At 48.4% G+C, this 17254-nt stretch overlaps 1 protein-coding gene across 1 annotated transcript; it reads right to left on the bottom strand.

The window, feature by feature from the left end:
- Nucleotides 1–1475: 1475 nt before the first annotated feature.
- alox12b (arachidonate 12-lipoxygenase, 12R type) lies at nt 1476–13185 on the bottom strand (the record flags this gene model as incomplete). Its single annotated transcript, NM_001015741.1, is given in 15 exon segments — nt 1476–1741; nt 3098–3268; nt 4208–4308; nt 4682–4803; nt 6134–6303; nt 6636–6722; nt 7183–7386; nt 7907–8050; nt 8549–8721; nt 9650–9753; nt 10485–10607; nt 10681–10762; nt 11056–11260; nt 12716–12947; nt 13102–13185. Coding segments are annotated over 14 exon segments (2013 nt in total). The 3' UTR covers nt 1476–1561.
- Nucleotides 13186–17254: the final 4069 nt, after the last annotated feature.

Genomic DNA, 17254 nt, shown 5'->3' on the forward strand with positions numbered 1-17254 from the left:
GGTGGCCTTATGTGATTTGGACACCTAAGGGTGGTCCTGAGTGTTTATGTGTGAAAAGGGAGTTTCCCTGTTATTTAGCAGCAACCACTAGGTGGCAGTGTGCTGCAATATAAAAAGGGCTGACACCCATTTTGTGAAGGTCTTTCTGCCTGGGACCCCTCTCAACAACAGGCTAGTGTTCTCGTACAGGAGGTACTGTAATAGGTCACTCTAGGAGTGACAGGCAGGCTAGAGAGAATGGGCAGAGATAGCCCCAACAGGAGAGAGAGGGGTTAAGACCCCCCAGCACTCATGGCTGGAGTTCAGGACCTGTAGTGTGTAGTAAGAGGAGCCAAGTCAGCTCCTGGGAGTGTTCCCAGTGAAGGGGCCCTACACGTGGACCGGGGTGAGTTCCTAGGTGGGATCACCTGGCGGGAGTACCGGGGTGAGTTCCTAGGTGGGATCATCCGGCGGGAGTACCGGGGCCAGTTCCTAGGTGGGATCATCCGGCGGGAGTACCGGGGGTAGCCTAAAGAGAGAGAGTGTGACTTGGCCCATCTGTGTGACATCCCCTGAAGTGTTCATATACTGAGGATCCTCAACTGCCCAGTAAGCAGCTGCCCCAAGGGAGGGGTAAGGTACTGGGAGTTGCTGGGAGTCCTGGCCCAAGGAGGACCTCATAGAGTTTCCCAGGGAGAAGACATAGAGTTCAACCTATACCTACCCTGGGTGGAGGCATGCATTTATATCATACCTGTCCCCCATAAATAAGCGGGGGCTCAGGGCTCCTGTAGCGCCACACACAGGGAGTTGCATGTTAAAAGTACAACCGTAGCCAAAATAGGGTTACAGAACATTTTTGGTATTACACTCCGGATAAATTGCATCAGAATGTCCCAACTGTGTGGGGGAAACGTTGCCCCATATCACGTGTCCCATAATTATTGCATAAGGCTTTCCTGCAGAATAGATAGAAACAGTTTGACTTTCTTACAACCGACAAACAGAAACTTCTCAACTGTATATGTATTAACTGCATGGCGACTGTCTTGGGGTTGGTACAGAAACCAGTGGCATTAAAAAATTCCATAGACAAACTTTAGAAAAATGTCTCCTCCTTCTCTGCATCATTTGCAATGTTAGTGGCCAGTTATGGATTGGGCTTCAAAATAGGCCCTGGCATTCCCAGTACCCAGAGGCCCAATAAATAGTGAGTGTTTATGGCACCTTACAGCAGCCCCTCTGGCACTTGCCAGAACCCACAGATTGCCAATCTGGGCCTGCTAGTGGGGACAACTAAGGGCTCAGTTTGGGTCAGAATGGTTAATAGTTAGGGGCTAAACCAAGGGACACGTATAGACCTAGGGCATTAGGGACAATTCACCGTGTCCCTTAGTGAAATATGGGGCCCACTCTGCCCAGGGCTAGCACTGGAGGTGCCAATAAGCCACAACTGGAGTGAGAGACAAACAAGAGATACATAAAGAACACAGGACCCCACTTGCCACATGTTTATTTATTACTCAGTAGAAAAGCAGAAAAGAAAATGCAGGAAGTGCAAAGAGACTCCTCGGGGGTCTCACTAAATGGAGACGCTGCACTCGATTTCCTCCGGATCCAGGTAATGGTACGTCAGCCTCTTGGTCTTGTTCCTTTGTTTGATTTGCTGGGAAATCTCAGATAACTTTTCTCTGAATCGCTCAATGCATTTCTTTGGCACGTCTTCAACAAACTGATTGTTTCTGTATTTTCCCAATGGGTTCTGCAATGAACGAAAAGAGGTTTCTTTGCTGGGCGTGTTCCATATTACAGTAAGGGCTAGGGGGGCACACAGGGACATACTAAATAGAGGGAATGATGGGGGGTACAAAGTCAAAGAATGTCTGGCCATGAAAAAACCCTGATGGCAGATTCCACTCCACTATGAACAATGGGGCCAGATCTTAAACTGTGCCAAATGTAGGACTGTGTTCCTTTGTAAGTGGAAATACATGGCTAATATGAACCAATATGGCAGCATTAGCCCATGTGTTAATGGCACGTTGATAGTCCTGTCCTGGCAGGTCTCCCTTGGCCAAACAATCATATCCTGATTTAACCCAGAGTATTGGTGGCCAAATCAGGTAAAGATCTGCTCTTTTGGTGACACTTTACACTATTTGCCCAGGATAACTCAGAGTTTTTTCTGCCCATTGGGGATGAGCCTGAGCACTAAAATGAGATTTTAAACCAAAGGTCTTTGATAAGTGAATGGATTTGAGGATCAGTATCTACAGCCTGTTGGGTTTCTTTTATTGTTATTGCCAAATGTATTGTCAGAATCCATGTTCTCCTCTACTAATGTGATGATTGGCCTGGGTACTATCCATACTTAAAGAACAATGCAAGCCAAAATCTCTGAGGGGTTCCAATCTGTCAGGCAGCCCCTACAGGTTATAGTCCCTCAGGAAAGATCTCAGCCAGGTGATGCCCTACTTGATTTCTGCAGTGCAAATGGGCACACCTTCATTTGGTGAAAAGAAAGAAGATGGAAAGTGATGATGGTGCTCTCTGCACAATAACCCTTGGGGCACTGCAGTATGTAAAGAAGAAGGACCCCAGCCTCGGCTTTCTGCCTGGTCATTATAATCACTAGGGGGGTATCTAACAAACTGGCTCCCCCTGTGATGTATAGTTGGCATTGTGCTATAAGTAAGGCTTGCACCCAGACCCACTGTACTGGCATCTACTATGAGCTATTGGGTGTAGGTTTCAGAAGATCCAAATAAGACATTGTCAGGTTCAGTGGTTCATGGCCAAGGTCTTCCTATGGGACCAGCCACAGGCGTCCTGAAAAGATCAGGCATAGGGTGACCATAGTCTGTTATCAGTCCCAGAAACTACGGACTTCAGGGTGGTTCTGGCTAATTTTATAGCAAATACTTTCAGAGGGTCAGCGGATATTCCATTTTCACAGCAGATATTGAGAGTCAGAGATGGTTCTCATGTTCTGCTGCATTTAGAGTCAGGCTGAAGTCTTGTCATTTCGGAAATATCTCTGGAAGGAATTGTCAGCCCAATAAACTGGCTGAATATACAGGGAGATAAAGCAAATGCAGCAGAGCCACCAAACACTCACCCGATCATGTGGCTCCTTACTGAGGAGGCTGACAGCCACCATGGCTGTAGCGGTGGTGTTTATGGCTGGTAACGTCTCCAGGATACTCTGGTAGGTGGTGGTGCCCTTAGTGGTGGGGGGAGGCTTTCTCATGGTGGAAGGACCATTGGGCATCCAGGCGTAGATGTCAAACTGTGGAACAATGGAAGCAAGGGTCACACCCCTGGCCATGAAAGGAGTTTTGGCATTTTATTGCCAATTGATTAGTCAATACAGTAGTGCCAGATAGAATGCTTTATTTATTCTGTAAAAAGCTTTAGGGCTCTGGTACACGGGGAGATTAATCGCCCTACGACAAATCTCCTTTTTGCGGGCAACTAATCTCCCCGATATGACATCCCACCGGCGAAAATGTAAATCACCGGTGGGGTGGCATATGTGGCGGCGCAATGGCCGCAGTTGCCTCTCGATTTACATTTTCGCCGGTGGGATGTCATATCAGGGAGATTAGTCGCCCGCAAAAAGGAGATTTGTCGCAGGCGACTAATCTTCCCGTGTACCACGGCCCTTACTCAACAGCCCTAGAAGCTCCCTCTGCTTGTTTAAGATAGCAGCTGCCATTTTAGCTTGGTCTCAGTAACTTCTGTGCTGCAGCTCTGGCTGCTGGTAGCTCAGATTACAGCCCAGTTGGGAGGGGGAGAGAGGAGAGATGGGAGGGGGAGAGAGAAGAAGGGAGGGGGAGAGAGGAGCAAACTGAGCAGACTCATGGCCGTGCCCTGAAGGATGTTTCTGAGAGCGGGAAAGTCTGACACAGAAGAACATGTGACACAAAGGAGGAAACAAAATCCTGTGTTTCTTTTTTATAGAGGACGTGAGTGCTTATGGCTGTAGTTACATAGACCTTGCTGATAAAGCTACTGAGTTTGTTCCTTTCCTTCTCCTTTATGGAGATAAATCACTAAAAGGCCACATGGCAATAACTCTAACCACCAATCAGATTTTCTAGCTGCAAGCAGCCAACCACCCTGCTGCTTTGTCTCCTCTCTCTTTCTCCCTCTCTCTCTATATATATTAATACAAGTCAGTGTGATGGCTATGAGCAGATCCACAGAGCCTGTAGGTGCCACTTACCTGCCCACTGTTGACAGCCGCGTGCTGCACGGAACATGTGAACATCACCATTGTCAGGTATTTGATCAGCTCCATCCGGGTGGCAAAGGATGATGGGATTCCTGGGGGAGCACAAAGAATACAAATACATATTTGCTGTTATCAGATCAGTTAACGGTTTAATTAGTGTAAAGTCAATGAGCACTTGTGTCCGGGGTCTTGCTGCTCCGTGAATACAGCATTGCTACACACAGGCGGCTCTGTATTCATGGGAGAGCACGGGTGATTGTGCTGCATGTCTGTGGGCACTAACGCTCAGTCAGGGTACAATGTACGGCTGCCATAGGGGATTGCTTCTTAAACTTTGCATTGTGCCCCTTGAACTCAGGTTCCCAGTATAGAAGGGAACATTCTGGTACCCAATACCCGAGCCTTAGACACCCCCCTGATAGATACCCCAAGTCTTCCTCTTTATTTCCCAATTATGGGCCGTACCTGAGTTTTTATTGGACAGGAACCCTTCCTGGAAGATCTCTGCCACCCAAGCCTGAAGTTCTGGATCTTCAGAGACGGTTTCATCACTCGGGTAATAGTAATGAATAATGTCCGACACAAAGCTGGGGGGGAACCATATTGAGTAACAAATGGATAAATCATTCTGGTTTTTGTCCTTAGTCATTTCTCATGGTGGGACAATACTTGTCCAAGAAATGAAGACATTTTTCTGCTAGAGGTTTTCTTGGGGGTAAAGTCACCCAGGAAAGTGAGGGGCTCAAGCCTCAAAGCCTTCAGCTAAAGGGGAATATTCAAACCAAGTTACCTCAAAAATGAGAAGGGACTGGCACAAAACTGGAGCAAAGGAAACAAAAAATGATGGTTCAGTTCAAACATTAAATTTTATTCAAAGACAAAACATCACAAACAGTCTGACGCGTTTTGTGCCAAAAAGGGGAACTTAATCATAGGCTAAGGAACTCCCTGAAGTGTATGATTGGATCTTCTACTCTGCATTTTGATTGGTGCTTTTAGCTTTATAAACCATGTTGTTTCAGACCTTTAGTTGTCCTTTAGCCTATGGTTAAGTGCCCCTTTTTGGCACAAAACGCGTCAGACTGTTGATGTTTGAGATGTCCTGTAGATTGTAAGCTCTTGCGAGCAGGGCCACCCCGTTTAAATTTATTGTGAAACTCTGTAATTTGCTGGCGCTATATAAATAAATGATGATGATGTTTTGTCTATGAATAAAACTTATGATTGAACTGCACCATCATTTTTGTTTTCTTTGCCCCAGGTTTGTGCCGTTCTGATTTTTGAGGTAACTTGGTGCAATACTTGTACCCCAGGTTTTGTCTATAGCTGCAAACAGTTAAATAAAAATATTTATACACATTAATAGAGTATAAGGCCCCCCCTGTAAGAAGGGAAGTCTACAAGGTATAACTCTCTGGCACATTGTGGTGCCCCCTGCTGGTTGTGCCATTACTGCAATCAATAATAAGCTGAGCTTTAGTCAGTCTGTGATTGGTTGCACAATGCATTGGTTTGACCCATATCTAGTAGGTGGTTTAATTGGTTATATCTACATCTGTGTTCAACATTAGCCCAATACACAGACATGTCTGACTTGTATCTGAATTCATATTATACAGAGAACATTTCTAAAAACTAATTCCCTTATTCTCCGGGATTCCCCAATGGGGAGAGAATACTGCCTACTGGTATCAGTCTCTGGTTCTGTCCATTGCCAATATTGCTGAATTCCCACATGGGTACTTTCTGTCCGTACATGGAGACAAGTTTGTCCCAGTCCATCACCTCATAGCAACCATACAGCAGCCTATAGCAACCAATTAACAGTTAGTTTGTGTCCATAGTTACCCAACCATGAGTAAGCTTCTGCTTGTACCATTATACCATTATATCAAAGCAAATAAAGTGACTGGGCACCTTTCCATGGCTCTCCAGATCCTCATCCCGTCATGTCTGTAGAAATAATTGGGAATGGACTCAACACCTCTTGCCTGAATATCATCAGGGAGACAGAGGGCGTTGTAGGTCAGACTCTCCATGGCTCTTGCAAGTAGCACGGGGACTCCCCCATTCCCAGTCACCACAGCCTGGGGCAGATACACAACAGTTAGGGGCAAATTGTGCATTTCACTTACCTTACTGCATTGTATTACTTTTTATTATATGACTGAAGATTTTGGGGGTCATTTCCTAAGACCCTGGATTCAAGCCAAGAGCAGTAATGTGTGATTATTGTGGTGCCATTGTAACTGTACAGGGGGCGCTGGGATTGGCTGAGGCACGTGATAAAGTTTTAGGTTGTTCCACAATGTCTGCCTGTCTGTAACATGTGGAGGGGCCATTAAATGGCTGATCAACAGGATTATCTACTCCTCTTGGAATATCCGACTCCCTATAATGCCCAAGGGAATCCACTCACCTGATCAAAGAGGCCTTTTGGGCCAATGAGAGTCTGTCGGGCGAGGGTATTAATCTCCAGGGTGTAACGGAGATGCGGGTAAATGAGCTGAAGAATAGAAAACACAACATTATAGAGATGAGTTCCTTATTGTCTCCATGAATATAATTATAGTTTGTTACCCCCAGGGAATCCTTCTAGGGAAGGGGCCCCGTGTGTCTCCCACTCATCCTGAGCTCTAAAATCAGTTTTATTGAAATACTCCCCACCCCCCATTTCTACACAGTCCCAACACCCAAGTGCCCAAAGCCACATGTCCCATCTGCACCCCAACCCACCCCTGGGCTCAGCTCCAGCTTCCTACTACTCAACCAGCCAATCCAAACACCCAGCAACCACCCAGAAACCAATCAATAACCTTGTCTACTGGGCATATCCTGTAATTCATCAGCCCAACACTAACCCACTCTCCCACTAAGCTCCAATCACTGCCCTTCTGTAGCTGAATTTCCTACTCTAGTGTAACCACTATCCCTCCATGAGGTGCAACATTGGCTCCTTCTCTCACCTTATACACAGGGTGGCCCATGGGGAGGTGCCGGGTGGTGGCGACATTAAAGACCTCAGCGAAGAGGTGAGTGTAGAGTAAATGAGAGACAACCTCATGGAACTGAAACTCAGAGCTTCTCACCCACAACTTGGCCAAAGTCCAGTCCCACTCGTGGTCAGTGGGCACGAAGATTGGGTTCTCCTCCCCTGGGGTTTGATTTAGCTGTAAGAAACAGAACAACTCGGTATAAATAGACGTATTGTCTCATCTGGAACAATAAGCCCAAACAAGCATTAAATACACAAATACACAAATACTGCCCTTTCCCCAACCAGTTCTGCCCCTGTTCAGCTCCTCCTCAGCCGAGTAACTGCCATGTTCCTCCTACAAACCCTCAACCGCAGGGAAATTGCCACATAAGAACCACGGTTTCCAAACACAAAGAGAGAAGCAAAGGCCCAACACTCAATAGTCACAAACATAATAGAATCCCAACTACTTACAACTCCGCTCTAACTACCCCTATCCCAATGTTATTGCCCATTGGACACAAGGATGACATTTGAGTCACTTACAGCAATCGCAAGTAGTTGGGGTTTCTCTCCCAGTGTCCAGCGTTGAACCCCATTGGAGAAAACCCCGTAGGGCTCATTCATAAGCACCAGTGCAGGGTATGAAGATCAGTTTGCAGCACAAATCGGCAGGCTTGTTACCTGGATACAATATGGTAGCGGGTACTTACCTGGATTGCAATAGGAACAATCTCATCATTTGGGGATTTCCAGAGCAGGCACATTGGGGCAGCGAGATATTGCCTTTCCCCATTAATAACATTCGTAGGGATCCCCTCAAGGATCTTGTAATCTGCCAGGAAGATGTTTCCGTTCTGTTGGTGCAAAAAGAGAAGAAAATGACGATAAGTACAGAGATGCCCTGGGGGTGGAGTTTAGTATTGGGCCCTCCTGTGACATGGGGTATCCCCCATAGCCTTGACCTTCCACCCCCACTTTCCACCCCTGCCCCAGGCTTGCAAATTGGCCCCTTTGCCCTATGTGACTGTATTCATAAGGGTTTCACTAGGAAATAATTGCACCAACGCACTTTGGTCACACTTAGGGCTGCGGCCGGCTTTAGTACATGGGCACTTAAGGGGTTATGCAATAAAAGGCACTAGGTTTGCCCAGGAGCAGTAACCCATAGCAACCAATCAGCAGGTACAATTTATTGATCACCTGTTTAAAATCAAACATTTCATTGGTTGCTTTAGGTTACTGCTCCTGGGAAAACTTTGTGCCTTTTAATACATGGGGGGGTTAGTTTTTCTGATCAGGGCAGATAATTATGGGCAGATTGGGGCAGATGAAGGTCAGTAGGGGGCACCTACCTGCAGTTCCGCCTGGAGGGTTGTGGACTCCCCTAGAGTCGCAGACACAGTCACATCATCAACAGGGAAATTATCGGGAATCCGGAGACATTTCTGGATCATCAGCGGGTTTAACCCATTCAGATACTGGTACCCAAAGAACGAGTCCTCCTTCCACAGCTCAGACACCAGATCTAGAGAGATCCCACCAGAAATCAGCTTTATTCTCTGTATCTTCAGCCTCCGACACATTCACTTATAAAGGGATCTGATCACTTACCGACAGCTACTGGGGGCTAAACGAAGGGAAAGCTGTGGGACTGGGGGTTAATCCCGCTGCAGGGGCTGATAGAGAGGGGCGGCTGTGGGACTGGGGGTTAATCCCGCTGCAGGGGCTCATAGAGAGGGGCGGCTGTGGGACTGGGGGTTAATCCCGCTGCAGGGGCTGATAGAGAGGGGCGGCTGTGGGACTGGGGGTTAATCCCGCTGCAGGGGCCGATAGAGAGGGGCGGCTGTGGGACTGGGGGTTAATCCCGCTGCAGGGGCTGATAGAGAGGGGCGGCTGTGGGACTGGGGGTTAATCCCGCTGCAGGGGCTGATAGAGAGGGGCGGCTGTGGGACTGGGGGTTAATCCCACTGCAGGGGCCGATAGAGAGGGGCGGCTGTGGGACTGGGGGTTAATCCTGCTGCAGGGGCTGATAGAGAGGGGCAGCTGTGGGACTGGGGGTTAATCCCGCTGCAGGGGCTGATAGAGAGAGGGGCGGCTGTGGGACTGGGGGTTAATCCCGCTGCAGGGGCTGATAGAGAGAGGGGCGGCTGTGGGACTGGGGGTTAATCCCGCTGCAGGGGCTGATAGAGAGGGGCGGCTGTGGGACTGGGGGTTAATCCCGCTGCAGGGGCTGATAGAGAGAGGGGCGGCTGTGGGACTGGGGGTTAATCCCGCTGCAGGGGCTGATAGAGAGAGGGGCGGCTGTGGGACTGGGGGTTAATCCCGCTGCAGGGGCTGATAGAGAGGGGCGGCTGTGGGACTGGGGGTTAATCCTGCTGCAGGGGCTGATAGAGAGGGGCAGCTGTGGGACTGGGGGTTAATATTTACTGATTCCCAATCACTGTGCAACAAACCTGATATTTTTGTCCATTGAATAGAAAAGACTTTCTTGATGTGTCTGAGATCTTTCCAGGAGTCGGAGCGCAGTAAGAAGCCCTTTAGTGTAGCCCCAAGGGAACTGGCACAGACACACAGGGAGAGAGGGTAAGGGCAAGTATGTACCCCCCTGCCCTACTCACTGCTGGAGTCTATACAGGAGATGGGACTGATACCCCCCTGCCCCACTCACTGCTGGAGTCTATACAGGAGATGGGACTGATACCCCCCTGCCCCACTCACTGCTGGAGTCTATACAGGGGATGGGACTGATACCCCCCTGCCCCACTCACTGCTGGAGTCTATACAGGGGATGGGACTGATACCCCCTGCCCCACTCACTGCTGGAGTCTATACAGGAGATGGGACTGATACCCCCCTGCCCCACTCACTGCTGGAGTCTATACAGGGGATGGGACTGATACCCCCCTGCCCCACTCACTGCTGGAGTCTATACAGGAGATGGGACTGATACCCCCCTGCCCCACTCACTGCTGGAGTCTATACAGGGGATGGGACTGATACCCCCCTGCCCCACTCACTGCTGGAGTCTATACAGGGGATGGGACTGATACCCCCCTGCCCCACTCACTGCTGGAGTCTATACAGGGGATGGGACCGATACCCCCCTGCCCCACTCACTGCTGGAGTCTATACAGGGGATGGGACTGATACCCCCCTGCCCCACTCACTGCTGGAGTCTATACAGGGGATGGGACTGATACCCCCCTGCCCCACTCACTGCTGGAGTCTATACAGGAGATGGGACTGATACCCCCCTGCCCCACAGGAGACACATTACATATAAATTACCTGGATAATAAATTGAAGCCAAAGCTGATTGTTTTCTTGAAGGAGAATCGATCATTGGGGGGCAGATCAGTAACAGTCTCGGCGCTGATACAGCGAGGGGCCCCTTTAGCGTATGTTTTCCACCTAAATGTACAAATCATTCAAGAAAATCACATTTTTAAAATAAATAACAGTTTAGCTTTTCGCCTGATCTTACTGGTGCGTCTGTCTCTTTGCGTTCAGTTCCGACTGTCTCTGCTTCCGTACGGCGGGGCCGACACTCTCGCCCAGTATCATCCCTGTAACATAGAAACCAATGTGTATGTGGGACCCGAGGGGTTAATTCAGGGAATGAGGTGCAGGTATGGGACCCGTTATCCAGAATTCTCACTCCAAATGCATTAAAGTCAATGGGCATTTTTCTTACCAAAAATGCCCAAATGCCCAATTTTTTGCAACAGTGGGAAACATTTGCCAATAGCAAAATGCGGAATTTCCCACCAAACCTGCCAAAAATATTCCCTCATCTCTCGTGTCACCTGCTTCCTCCAATAGCAAATTAGAGCCCAATATTTTGCTTGGTTGAACTTACCCTTTCCCTGCTGAAATTCAAAGATTCCATATCCCGAGATCCACAAATAAATCGGAAATTCAAATATTTCTCCACTGGGGCCGATCACTTTAATGGACTTACAGAACCAGGCGCTTTCCAGCAAACCCGTAAGGGATTCTTTGTAGAGTCGCAGCACCAGGATCTCCCCAAGGTCTTCCTCAGCCTGAACCCCATATTCATCTCTCTGCAACACAAACCCCCCACATCAAACACTGGGGAACGGCTCCTGGGTACCCCTGGAACTATAGCGGGGTGACTGTTACCCCAATGTTTCTATATATCTGTAACCTTGTTATGGGCTAAGGGGGCCCAGCCTGAAGGCCAGTTAGGGGGGGATTTGGGGTGCTTATTTGTGCCCTGGGTACCCCTGGAACTATAGCGGGGTGACTGTTACCCCAATGTTTCTATATATCTGTAACCTTGTTATGGGCTAAGGGGGCCCAGCCTGAAGGCCAGTTAGGGGGGATTTGGGGTGAGTGCTTATTTGTGCCCTGGGTACCCCTGGAACTATAGCGGGGTGACTGTTACCCCAATGTTTCTATATATCTGTAACCTTGTTATGGGCTAAGGGGGCCCAGCCTGAAGGCCAGTTAGGGGGGGATTTGGGGTGAGTGCTTATTTGTGCCCTGGGTACCCCTGGAACTATAGCGGGGTGACTGTTACCCCAATGTTTCTATATATCTGTAACCTTGTTATGGGCTAAGGGGGCCCAGCCTGAAGGCCAGTTAGGGGGGGATTTGGGGTGCTTATTTGTGCCCTGGGTACCCCTGGAACTATAGCGGGGTGACTGTTACCCCAATGTTTCTATATATCTGTAACCTTGTTATGGGCTAAGGGGGCCCAGCCTGAAGGCCAGTTAGGGGGGGATTTGGGGTGAGTGCTTATTTGTGCCCTGGGTACCCCTGGAACTATAGCAGGGTGACTGTTACCCCAATGTTTCTATATATCTGTAACCTTGTTATGGGCTAAGGGGGCCCAGCCTGAAGGCCAGTTGGGGGGGATTTGGGGTGAGTGCTTATTTGGGCCCTGGGTACCCCTGGAACTATAGCAGGGTGACTGTTACCCCAATGTTTCTATATATCTGTAACCTTGTTATGGGCTAAGGGGGCCCAGCCTGAAGGCCAGTTAGGGGGGGATTTGGGGTGCTTATTTGTGCCCTGGGTACCCCTGGAACTATAGCGGGGTGACTGTTACCCCAATGTTTCTATATATCTGTAACCTTGTTATGGGCTAAGGGGGCCCAGCCTGAAGGCCAGTTAGGGGGGGATTTGGGGTGCTTATTTGTGCCCTGGGTACCCCTGGAACTATAGCGGGGTGACTGTTACCCCAATGTTTCTATATATCTGTAACCTTGTTATGGGCTAAGGGGGCCCAGCCTGAAGGCCAGTTAGGGGGGGATTTGGGGTGAGTGCTTATTTGTGCCCTGGGTACCCCTGGAACTATAGCGGGGTGACTGTTACCCCAATGTTTCTATATATCTGTAACCTTGTTATGGGCTAAGGGGGCCCAGCCTGAAGGCCAGTTAGGGGGGGATTTGGGCCCTGGGTACCCCTGGGTAACACACAGACATCTCATTTACAATTATAACTGATGCACCAACATCTCCCCTAAAACTACAGTTCAGCAATAAGATACTCACGGCGCCGGGAAGGAAATCTTTCCCCCATTTATCCAGTTTTTGCTTCTTGCTTTCTCCCCGAGAGCCAATCAGGACAATGGAGATGGAGTCCTTGGTTGTAGCATGGAGATTCTTGCCCGTCTCTACTACTAATTTATAAGTAGACATTTCCAAGAATCTCTCTCGGAGCAAAAGGAAAGTGTGGGTGACTGTGGGTGACTGTGGGTGCTTGGAAGCCAGTTGGTTTATATATCTGTAAATAAAGCCTTAGTCTTCCCCACAATCTTTAGAAATCAAAATTTCCCAATTTCCTCTGACAGTTCTCTCTCTCCCTCGCGGGCAGGAGTGTGAGCTGTCTCTTCTGCTACTTGGAGTCAAGCCATAGAAATAATGAGAATTTCACTTACCTCTTATCGTAAATTCCATTTCTTCTAGTCCCTTCCATGTCAGTACGCACGGGCAGTATTGCCCCCACAGCTAGGAGGTAGGACCTATATACCAAAGCCAATCAAAATGAATCCTTACCTATAAGACCATGTGACTTCCTCCTCACCACTGTTATACATTTGCCAAGCAATACAAGAAGCAAATAATTGGGATGGGAAACCCCGTACTGACATGTCGGGACTAGAAGAAATGGAATTTACGATAAGAGGTAAGTGAAATTCTCATTTTCTTCTTCGTCCCTTCCATGTCAGTACGCATGGGATCTACCAAGCCCCGCCCCTAAACAATAAGGGGTGGGAACAATAATATCAACGGATACTAAAAACAAATCAAGCATCACAAGAAAAAACTGACCATTCCCGGCTACAAGAATCCTCTCAGGGACCAGAGGGATTTCCACACTATGGTTGCCATAAACACCCAACCCCAGCTCGGTCACAATCATAACTCTGGCACTGGGCAGCTCGCTGGTGTTACTAGCCCAACAACAGGCCAGTTAGCCACAACTCTGATGCATTATCCACTAGAGCTGTCTCTATGCCCCCAATCCTTAGCACTAACCTGGGGCCCTAGAGAAATAATTGTGACACACAAGCCTCTAGCTCCAAAGCACACCGGTATCAGCTTAAATTGGTGTTGGCAGCCGTCAAACTCAACAACCCCCAGAGATCAGCCAAAGATAATCCAAGCACAGATCTGAAGCAAAATACAAGCGAAACTGACCAACAGTGAAAGGGCCCACTAGCCATCAAGCCCCCCTATGGCACAAACAAGCTAGGGACTCCAGCCTGTAACAGAGCATGACAGGCTGAAACCCAACTTCCTACCACTCACTGTAGCTACCAACCTTGAGAGGCTACCTAACCAGCAATGTTAGGGCCAGGTTTAGCAACTGTACACGACCTGCAGATGGAAGATCAGCTAACCAGTAAAACATGACTGGAATCAACTGGAAATCATGCATGGAACGACTAGTGCACAGCCTCATACTCAATGTACCATCTAGCCACCCTGCATGAAAGTCAGAGAAGCGCCATATACTATGCATGCTAAACAACCAGTGGACAAACCAACACCCTGCCAGCAAAGGACCGGTGAACCTGCCAAGAAAAGCACTGGTGGACATTCCAGCTGCCATCCCTGCATGCAAGAGCCCAGAGTGAAAGACAGCTAGTAACAAGCAATAGCAAAAAACTAGCGCTGTGCTTGCAATACATGACTCTGCAACCACTGATGCACTGTTCAGATACTGTAACTGCAAAGAAACCGCTCCCCAAACTAGCCCACTGCTAGTAAGGAGTGGAATACAAGGTGAAAAACAAGCACCCACACATGCCAAGAAAGCAGCTAAGGTAGACAGCCACAAGCACCCAGGCACACCATGACATGAACCAAAGACCATATCAAAGGCAGACAACCACATGCCTGCACCAAGGACCACAGCATGACTGGCATCCATATACGCCAAGGACTAAGCCAAAGCCAGCAGCCACCTGCGCCAAGGAGCACACCAAAACTGGCAGTCTCATGTACAATTGCCAGCATCCTATGAGCCTAAGTTCATAACCAGGGCCAGTCTCCCTGAGATCCAAAGGACAGAAAACAGGGCAAGTTGGCAAGCAAACCAAGGCTAAAACCGGGGTCAAATGAGCCACAAACCAGGGCCAAAGGCCAAAACTGGAGTCAATCTCCAAGCAAGCCAAAGGCCAGAACCAACGGCCAAGCAAGCCAAAGGCCAGAACCAGAGCCAACGGCCAAGCAAGCCAAAGGCCAGAACCAGAGCCAACGGCCAAGCAAGCCATTGGCCAGAACCAGAGCCAACGGCCAAGCAAGCCAAACGCCAGAACCAGAGCCAACGGCCAAGCAAGCCAAAGGCCAGAACCAGGCCAACAGTCACACGAGCCAAAGGCCAAAACCAATGGGCAAGCGAGCCAAAAGGTCAAAACTGGAGCCAACAGCCAAGCAAGCTAAGGGTCAAACCAGAGACCAAGGCCAAAAACAGAGCCAAAAGGCCAAAACCAATGGTCAAGCGAACCAAAAGGTCAAAACTGGAGCCAATGGCCAAGCAAGCTAAGGGTCAAACCGGAGACCAAGGCCAAAAACAGAGCTAAAAGGCCAATCAAGCCAAAGGTCAAAACCTGAGCCAAAAGGCTGAAACCAGAGCCCATGGCCAAAACCAATGGACAAGCAAGTCAAAGGTCAAAACTGGAACCAATGGGCAAGCAAGCCAAAGGCCAAAATCAGATCCCACTGCCGAGCAAGCCAAAGGACAGAACTGGGAAAAATGGCCAAGCAAACCAGAAGACTGAACCAGAACCAGTGGCCAAGTGAGCTAAAAGCCCGAGCAGAGGTAGCAGCCAAGTGAGTCAAGGCCAGAACCAGGGCCAGTGACCAAGCAAAGAAAATGGCCAAACCAAGGCCGTAGCAAAGCAAGCCAAAGGCCATAATCAGGAACTGCAGCCTAGGGAGGCAAAAGCCATAAACAGAACCAACAGCCAAGCAAGCCAAAGACCATAATCAGGGCCAACAGGCACACAAGGCAAAGCCCAAAACAAGGAACATCAGCCATGCAAGCCAAGAGACATAGCAAAAATATGGCTAACAGGGACCAAGACCAGCGGCCACGCTGACCAAAGGCCATAAACAGGACAAGGACCAACAGGCACGTAAGCAAAGGCCATAGCACAAGCCGGCAGTCATGCAAAATGACAGTCACAGAGCAATCAAACATTTGGCTCCTATCATGCTAGCAGACACAGAAATAAATACCTGTAAACACACCAGAAAGAAAAAGGAGTTGTTGAACTACACCTCTGTTCATACCTGGTAGGAAAAAACTGCCTTTTAAGCCAAAGACCCAACCAGGGCCTGCAGAAATAAAATAAGCAGGAAAAGGTACAACATTGCCACAGCAGAAACCCCAGTTACACCAGGAAGCCCCTGATGGAATAAGAGCTGCTATACCTGCTGTGTCTGCACAGGAGATTTGACTCACAAGGAATTCTACATATATGAAACAGCAATAACAAGGAGCCCAAGAAGCATACAAGCACCTAACAAGGTAACACTGGCTTGTAGGTAAAGGCAAACTCCAGTCAGAACCCTGGAGAAAGGTTGGTTATAAGGTGCAGACTCCCTGCGAGAAAAGGAGATATCATACTGCTACAGCAGTGCAACTCCCAGCCAGTCTGGGCACACCTGGTGTAATGAGCACCCATACCTGCACCCATACCTGCACCCATACCTGCACCCTTACCTGCTGTGTCTGCACAGAGGACTCAGGCTTACAGTAAAACACTAAAGATATTAATAACAAATGGCCCTAAAGAAGCACTTACACCTTACCCAATAGCAGTGAGTGTCAGCAGCATGGCAACTCCCACAAGAACCCAGACAGCCTTCAGCTGAGGGACATAATTAGCTCGTTAGTATCCAGGCTTCTCAGTGCCCTGAGCATTTCATACACACAGCGGCTATTTTAGCACAAGGCTAGGACCATGGGTATGCCCACACCTGCATTTCTTCCCAATAGGTGACAGTTTGATTACTTTACTTATTGGGGCATCAGGTAAAATCTTCTCCATTACCTGGGAATCATCCCTCTATGTATACACAGGGGTAAAAAATAAATAAAATGACAAAAACAAAAGAAAAAACTGTGAAATCACAAAATGGTGAGGAGGAAGTCACATGGTCTTATAGGTAAGGATTCATTTTGATTGGCTTTGGTATATAGGTCCTACCTCCTAGCTGGGGGGGCAATACTGCCCATGCGTACTGACATGGAAGGGACGAAGAAGAAAAACACATTTATCCCTTTATCTTTCACAAGTTCTGTAAGAGAATTTCCTAACCAGCCCAACTCATTCATGGCCAATGGGTGAATTTAGTGCCATTTTTTATTCAATACATGAACAACATTTATTTGGGGAAATCAATGTCTGACTGTTTAAGATAAAATGTCCCTTCTTTGTGCTTTAAGAACCTTATTATTACCAAGAAGTCTATTTCTCTGGAAACATTCAGTAAATCAAAGTATTTTCTTGGTTGGGGGGGTTTCTCTCTCCCAAAGCAAATGGAGAATAACAGGGGCTGTGTTCACTGAAGCTGGAA

This window comes from Xenopus tropicalis, chromosome 2 (genome assembly GCF_000004195.4).
Source record: "Xenopus tropicalis strain Nigerian chromosome 2, UCB_Xtro_10.0, whole genome shotgun sequence".
NCBI classification, from domain to species: domain Eukaryota; kingdom Metazoa; phylum Chordata; class Amphibia; order Anura; family Pipidae; genus Xenopus; species Xenopus tropicalis.